Source organism: Scardinius erythrophthalmus, assembly GCF_964197995.2.
Source record: "Scardinius erythrophthalmus genome assembly, chromosome: 3".
NCBI classification, from domain to species: Eukaryota; Metazoa; Chordata; class Actinopteri; order Cypriniformes; family Leuciscidae; genus Scardinius; species Scardinius erythrophthalmus.
In genome coordinates, this window is record NC_138223.1 from 56569955 (window position 1) to 56578248 (window position 8294).

The 8294-nt window shown below is 36.5% G+C and overlaps 1 protein-coding gene across 1 annotated transcript; it reads right to left on the reverse strand.

Moving 5' to 3' along the window:
- Positions 1 to 848: 848 nt before the first annotated feature.
- Positions 849 to 6973, reverse strand: LOC308687974 (sialoadhesin-like; the record flags this gene model as incomplete). Its single annotated transcript, XM_081360791.1, has 4 exons — positions 849 to 1135; positions 4482 to 4721; positions 6461 to 6817; positions 6934 to 6973. 4 exons carry the CDS (start codon positions 6971 to 6973, stop codon positions 849 to 851), a joined length of 924 nt encoding a protein of 307 aa, XP_081216917.1.
- Positions 6974 to 8294: the final 1321 nt, after the last annotated feature.

Consider the following 8294-nt stretch of genomic DNA (forward strand, 5'->3'; position numbering starts at 1 on the left):
GTACAGAACCGAGAACTGTTTCTTTCGGACACGTTCGATACGGAGAACCGATGAGCTGGAGAGACTGCGCATGCGTGATCGCACCGTCTCTGAACCGAACTTTCTTTTGGCCAACTGATGCTGTGTTTATATACTGCGTGCTGTGCTGTTACATGAGCACGGGTGAACCAAGGACTTGAATGAGGGGCCGAATGTAAGTTTAAGCGGCGAAATGTAAGTTTATTTAATTACAAATAAAATAAAAATGATGAAGACCAGTTTATTCACTTTAAGACATGTAAAACATCCGCGTTTGCGCATTGCCTTGGGCCTACTGGGTTCATTTTCAAAACGTAAATGTAAGAAACCTATCCAAGATGATTATGACGATGAGTACTATTATTTAACTGAAGTTATGATTACAAATGCCTTTATTTGAATGTATATTTATACGCCGGGATGATAGAATTGACGTCATTACGTGATGACGTAAAAGAACTGGTGAACCGGTTTTTTGAACCGGTTCATTGAAACGAACTGTCCGAAAGAACCGGTTCGCGGAAAAGAACCGGACTTCCCATCACTAGTAGTAAATGCCGCTCCATCTGAAAGCAGGTGATGGCGATTTACTACTAATCAAGGAACCGGCTTTACTGACGAGATGCGCATAACAATATCGCGCGATATATCGCCCAGCCCTAGGTCAACATCTTGACTATTTGTTGTCAAATTGACGTCAAGGTGCCCGCTGGGTGAGACATTCCTGGGAGGGTCTAAAAATTATTACCAAACTTATTGTGGCAAAGATCATGAACCATTTTTTGTGCTACTAATATTTACTGATATCATAATAGACATACTGGAATGTTCTAGAGCATCTTGTGTTTTATTTTAAACTTACACATGACGTTTAAAGTCACAGCATCAGAGTATTTCTCCCCATGTTCATTGGTGGACTTGCACTTGTATTCTCCACTGTCACCAGAGCTGATCTTTGAGATGTTGAAGATTCTTCCAGATCCTACAATCGTTCCTCCTTTAATCCAGCTGATTTCTGCAGGAGGGTTTGAATCACTGCTGCAACTCAGAGTCACTGAATCTCCCTCCACTATTACACCAGATGGACTCACCCCAACAAAAGTGTACTGTGGAGGATCTAGAAGAAAATGGGTTATTTTTAGTTGTTTTTTGCAATTTAAAACAGTTTGTACTACAGTAGAGTTTAAGAAACCATGTCATCACACTGTTTGAATTCATAATGACATTTATTTGCAATAAATATAAATCTACACAGCAAAATCCCCAGTGTTAAATTAACACTCCTCAGTATTAGTGCTGGGCGATTTAAATCGCGATATTGTTATGCGCATCTCGTCAGTAAAGCCGGTTCCTTGATTAGTAGTAAATCACCATCACCTGCTTTCAGATGGAGCGGCATTTAGGGCTGATGAGATAATTAAGTGATTCATTTAGTGATGATTGAGCATTATTGAAGACACCTGATGTTAACAAGCAGAATCACTGAAGGAGAAAATCACAAATTATAAGTTACCATTAAGGTGATGGGTGTTTGCTTTTTAGTTGGGCTCTAGACCATTATGTGCTTATGTTAATATTACTGTTTGTCTGCTGTTATTGATTTATAACAGTTAAATGAACAAAGTAAAATGTTATCTTATAGTGTTGGTGAAGTATTGACATAATCATGCTATTATCTTAAAAAGGAAACTTATTAAAATAGTTTGCTTTAACTTACTAGCAGCAGTTTTGTGATTATTCAGCCTATGATTATCAGTACTTTACTTATAATTCAAAATATTTTATAAACATTGTTCTGATCAAAAGACATTCAAATAAATTCATTTAAAACACAGACATCAATAATCAGCCTGTGAATCTCAACAATGGTGACAATAATAAAGCATGTTGCAGTGGCTGCCACCAATCACAACTCATTAATGGCTCCCATCATGCATTGCGGTATGACTAAATTATGATCTGAATTGTCTATGTAATTTACTTTTCCTAATTGAATATTCTGCTCCTCACCATTGTTGAGATGCATAGTCTGAATCTTGACGTCTGTGTGTGCCTAAAATAATGTTTTTTTTTTTTAAACAACTTTTACAGAATTCTTTATATTATATAAAATTTCTGGGCATTTATGCAGATTTATAGTTATGCTGCAACTAACAACATAAATCAAAGTCAGAAAGAAGGATTTTAATGAGTTCAGTGATCAAGTTCAAATGGTGATTGTCATAATATAACCAACATCATCAGCTCACTTTTTTTCTTTGTTCAACTGGCAATTATAATTCAGATATAACAGCCAAACACAATTTAAAGTAAACATATAATGGTCTAGAGACCAACTAAAGCAACCATTGATCATCATAATGGTAACTTACAATTTGTGATTTTCTCCTTCAGTGATTCTGCTTGTTAACATCAGGTGTCTTCAATAATGTTCAATCACTAAATTAATCACTTAATTATCTCATGCAATTATCTCATCTTAAACACTCTTGAGTGTGTACAAAGAGCCGTAGTTAACTGACAATCTGAGCCATATCGCATTAAATATCGCTGGCGATACGTCCGCGATATTAATGCGATATGGCTCAGCTTGTCAGTTAACTACGGCTCTTTGTAGTAAATGCCGCTCCATCTGAAAGCAGGTGATGGCGATTTACTACTAATCAAGGAACCGGCTTTACTGAAGAGATGCGCATAACAATATCGCGATTTAAATCGCCCAGCCCTAGTACATATGTGTCCAACTAGGGCTGGGCGATATATCGCGCGATATTGTTAGGCGCATCTCATCAGTAAAGCCGGTTCCCTTGATTAGTAGTAAATCGCCATCACCTGCTTTCAGATGGAGCGGTGTTAAATTAACACTCATGGGGCGAATGTGTTGCCTGGGGCTGTAAGTGTATATGAGTCCACACTCAAGAGTGTAAAGTGTTAAAATAAGAGTGTTAAATTAACACTCAAGACTGTTAAAGGTAATGAGATAATTAAGTGATTAATTTAGTGATTATTGAGCATTATTGAAGACACCTGATGTTAGCAAGCAGAATCACTGAAGAAGAAAATCACAAATTGTAAGTTACCATTAAGGTGATGGGTGTTTGCTTTAGTTGGACTCTAGACCATTATATGTTTACTTTAATTTTTACTGTTGTTTGTCTGCTGTTATTGATTTATATCAGTTAAATGAACAAAGTAAAGTGCGATCTGGTAGTATTGGTTATGTTTTGACATAATCATGCTGTGATCTGAAAAAGAAAACTTATTGAGATAGTTTGGTTTGATTTGTTAGCTGCAGTTTTGTGATTCTTCAGCTTACGATTATTCAGTATCTTATATTATATTAAAAATTCTGTGCATTTAGGGAGATTCACAGTAATGCTGCAACAAACAACATACATCGAAGTCAGAAAGAAGTATCTTAATGAGTTCAGTGATAAAGTTCAAATGATGAATGTCATAATATAACCAACACCATCAAAACACTTTTTTTCTTTGCTAATCTGGCAGTTATAACTCTGATACAGCAGACAAACAAAGTCTAAATTAAACACATAAGGCTCAAGAGACCAACTAAAGCAAATACCCATCACCACAATGGTAACTTACAATTTGTGATTTTCTCCTTCTGTGATTCTGCTTGTTAACATCAGGTGTCTTCAATAATAGTCAATCATCACTAAATTAATCACTTAGTTATCTCATTAACTTAAACACTCTTGAGTGTGGACTCATACACTCCCAGGAGTGTTAATTTAACACTGGATGTTTCGCTGTGTACAAAGAGCCGTAGTTAACTGACAAGCTGAGCCATATCGCATTAAATATCGCTGGCGATACGTCCGCGATATTAATGCGATATGGCTCAGCTTGTCAGTTAACTACGGCTCTTTGTAGTAAATGCCGCTCCATCTGAAAGCAGGTGATGGCGATTTACTACTAATCAAGGAACCGGCTTTACTGACGAGATGCGCATAACAATATCGTGCGATATATCGCCCAGCCCTATGTCCAACTACAGGGGGTAAAAATGAACACTGAGGCAGTGTTGAAGTTAATGAGATAATTAAGTGATTAATTAAGTGATGATTGGCTATTAGTGGTGACACCTGATGTTAATAAGCAGAATCACTGAAGGAAAGAGAAAAAACAATAACAGAAAAAAGAGAAACACGAGAACTACAACTGACTTCGAGCCATTACACATTATAGCACTTGTTTTTACCAGTTTGACTTTATTTCTGTCATACATCGACAAAAGTTCTTGAGATTCAACAGAAGTTTAGACGGTAATGTTTTATGTTTTTTTGTTTCAAGTTACCATTATGGTGATTTGTGTTTGCTTTAGTTGGGCTCTTGACCTTTTCATTTTGTTAATATTAGTTTTCCTCAGACTGTACCAACTTTGAGTTTATAAAGCACATTTGTTACTATATATATTAATGTTTGACTGAATTCATACTCACACATGACATTGAGATAAACAGCAGGAGAGATGTGAGTTTGTCCGTCTACAGCACAGCTATATCTGCCTAAATCCTCTCTTCTGACTGGATCGAGGATGAGTTTGTTACTGTATTTACTCTCAGTTAATATCCTCTGTGAGTTTCTGTACCAGATGAATGTTGCTTTTACGCAGTTGCTTTTACACGTCAGATTGACTGAATCTCCCTCTGTCACTCTCTCAGGAGACTCCACCTGAAGATCTGAACACAACACACACATTATATCTAGTGCTGCACACACAGCAAAATCCCCAGTGTTAAATTAACACTCCTCAGTGTACATATGTGTCCACACTAGGGCTGGGCGATATATCGCACGATATTGTTATGCGCATCTCATCAGTAAAGCCGGTTCCTTGATTAGTAGTAAATCACCATCACCTGCTTTCAGATGGAGCGGCATTTACTACACAGCAAAAACTCAAGTGTTAAATTAACACTCAAGAGTGTTAAAGTTAATGAGATAATTAAGTGATTAATTTAGTGTTGATTGACTATTATTGAAGACACCTGATGTTAACAAGCAGAATCACTGAAGGAGAAAATCACAAATTGTAAGCCACCGTTTTGGCGATCAGTGTTTGCTTTTGTTGGGCTCTTGACCCTTATACATTCACTTTAAATTTTGTTTGTCTGCTGTTATTGATTTATAACAGTCAAATGAACAAACAAAAGTGTGATCTGATAGTGTTGGTTATGTTTTGACATAATCATGCTGTGATCTGAAAAATGAAACTTATTGAGATAGTTTGGTTTACCTTGTTAGCAGCAGCTTTGTGAGTCTACAGCATGATTTTCAGTATATTTCTTTTAACCCATAATATTTAATAAACATTGTTCTGATCAAAATACTTTAAAACATTTTTTTGAAACACAGACATCAATAATCAGCCTGTGAATCTCAACAATGGTGACAATAATAAAGCATATTGCAGTGGCTGCCACCAATCACAACTCATTAATGGCTACCATCATGCATTGCGGTATGAATAAATTATGATCTGAATTGTCTATGTAATTTACTTTTTGTAATTGAATATTCTGCTCGTCACCATTGTTGAGATGCATAGACTGAATCTTGACATCTGTGTGTGCCTAAAATATATATATTTTTTTAAACAACTTTTAAGAAATCTTTTATATTACATCAAAAACTCTGAATAGTTATGCAGAATCACAGTTACTCTGTGGTCAACAACATAAATTTAAGTCAGAAATAAGCAAATAAGAAGTTCAGTGATCAAGCTCAAATGATGATTGTCATTATATAACAAGCACCATCAGATCACTTTATTCTTTGTTCCTCTGGTAGTTATAACTCAGATACAGCAGACAAACAAAATCTAAAGTACACATAAAAGGGTCAAGAGTCCAACTAAAGCAACTACCCATCACTATAATGGTAACTTACAATTTGTGATTTTCTCCTTCAGTGATTCTGCTTGTTAACATCAGGTGTCTTCAATAATGTTCAATCATCACTAAATTAATCACTTAATTATCTCATTAACTTCAACACTCTTGAGTGTGGACTCATATACACTCCCAGGAGAGTTAAATTAACACTGGAGTTTTTGCTGTGTACAAAGAGCCGTAGTTAACTGACAAGCTGAACCATATCACATTAATTATGGCTGGCGATACGTCCGTGATATTAATGCGATATGGCTCAGCTTGTCAGTTAACTACGGCTCTTTGTAGTAAATGCCGCTCCATCTGAAAGCAGGTGATGGCGATTTACTACTAATCAAGGAACCGGCTTTACTGATGAGACGCGCATAACAATATCGTGCGATATATCGCCCATCCCTAGTGTGGACACATATGAACACTGAGGAGTGTTAATTTAACACTGGGGATTTTGCTGTGTACACATTATATCTAGTGCAATACACTGATTATTATTCAACATAATGCACAGAAGAAGAGATAAACCTCACCAAAGTCATCTGTGACAGTCAGAGTCACTCCTGAAGCGCCAATCCATCTTCCTTCTGTTATATTAGTGATGAATCTGAAATAGTACTCGTCTTCATCCTTCTGTGTCACATGACTCAGTCTGACGGTGCAGTTCTGCTGTTTATCTCCCAGATACTGAAGCCTCTGACTGTATTCAGTGTCATTAGACAGATCTGGAGGCTCGACATGATCTATTACCAGTGTTTTGGTCCAGAACGCTTTCTCGATCTGATGTCCAGTAGGGTATGTATAAGTGCATCTCACGATCACTGTTGAGTCCTTTAGTGCACAGATGTGTGAAGGACTGTAACTCACATTCCAATCACCACTAGAAACCCCTGAAACACAGAATTCAGACTGAATGAATTAGCCTGTGCATCAAAGATACTGGAAAAACATCTGTACACAAATTGCAAAATCCTTTGAGAGTTTCTGAAGTGTTGAAGCCACTCACCGTGAATCATGAGCAGAAAGATCATAGAAAGAGGAGCCATTCTTCTGACTGACATCAGCAAAGCAACACCTACAACAAAAGCACAGTGGCTCATTTATATTGTACTGAAGTTGTATTAATCTCTCATTGTACTTTTAATAATACCTAGTAAACATATTTGTAAATACTTTCTTGTTTCTCCTGTAATACTTGCCATCAAATTACTAATGACTTGTGACGCTTTCCTTGCTAAGATGCAAGGAAAGGAAGCAAGGATTCATACATAAAAATGAGACGCACCCCACATAGCAACATTGTTATGGCCCACATGCAGCCCACATTTATAGAGACAGGAAGAAGTACTTTAGAAACCAGCCTTTATTAATTATTATTGCAGAGATGGGGTTTAGGGCTGGATCTGTGGGACTGTTTCTGGGGATTCACTTTTTATTTTGCCTACCTTTTGTCTTCTGCATTCTCCTTACACAGCAAAATCCCCAGTGTTACATTAACACTCTCAGTGTTTATATGAGTCCACACTCAGGGTGTTATAAGTAACACTGAAGCAGTGTCAAAGTTAATGAGATAATTAAGTGATTAATTGTGTGATGATTGAGCATTATTGAAGACACCTGATGTTAACAAGCAGAATCACTGAAGGAGAAAATGTAATTGGTAAGTTACCATTATGGAGATCAGTGTTTGCTTTAGTTGGGCTCTTGACCCTTAAATCATTTACTTTAGATTTGGTTTGGCTATTGTATCTGAGTTATAACAGCCAGAAGAACAGAGCGAAAAGGTGATCTGATGGTGTTGGTTGTGTTTCAACATAATCATTATTTCCGAACCAATTAATCTGAATCACTGAACTCATATAGAACCCAATATATGAGTTCGATTTACTTTAGTAATTATAGCACCACTGTCCTTGAAAAGAATACTACTTTTAACTTTTACAATGTAATCCAAATAATCTCTTAAAACTTGTTCACATACAAGGACACTTTATATTGCTTGTAGACACAGACATCATGAGTCAGCCTGTGAATTTCAACAATGGTGACAATTATAAAGCATGTTGCAGTGCATTCTGGGTGCCACCAATTAAAAAAAATGAATGGCTCCCATCATGCATTGCTGCATGAATAAATAATGAGCTTATGTTCAGAGTTGATATGTTTGTCACCATTGTTGAGATTCATACGCTAATTCTTGATGTATGTGTGTGCCTACATGAAATACTTTTAAAAAGTTTTTTTTTGTAATTGATTTGATCATTTGGATTTCATTGACAAGGCTAAAAATGGCATGCTCTTCAAGGACAGTGGTTCTATAATCCATAAGGTAAACTTAACTCTAGTTATGCGAAGTCCGGTTCTTTT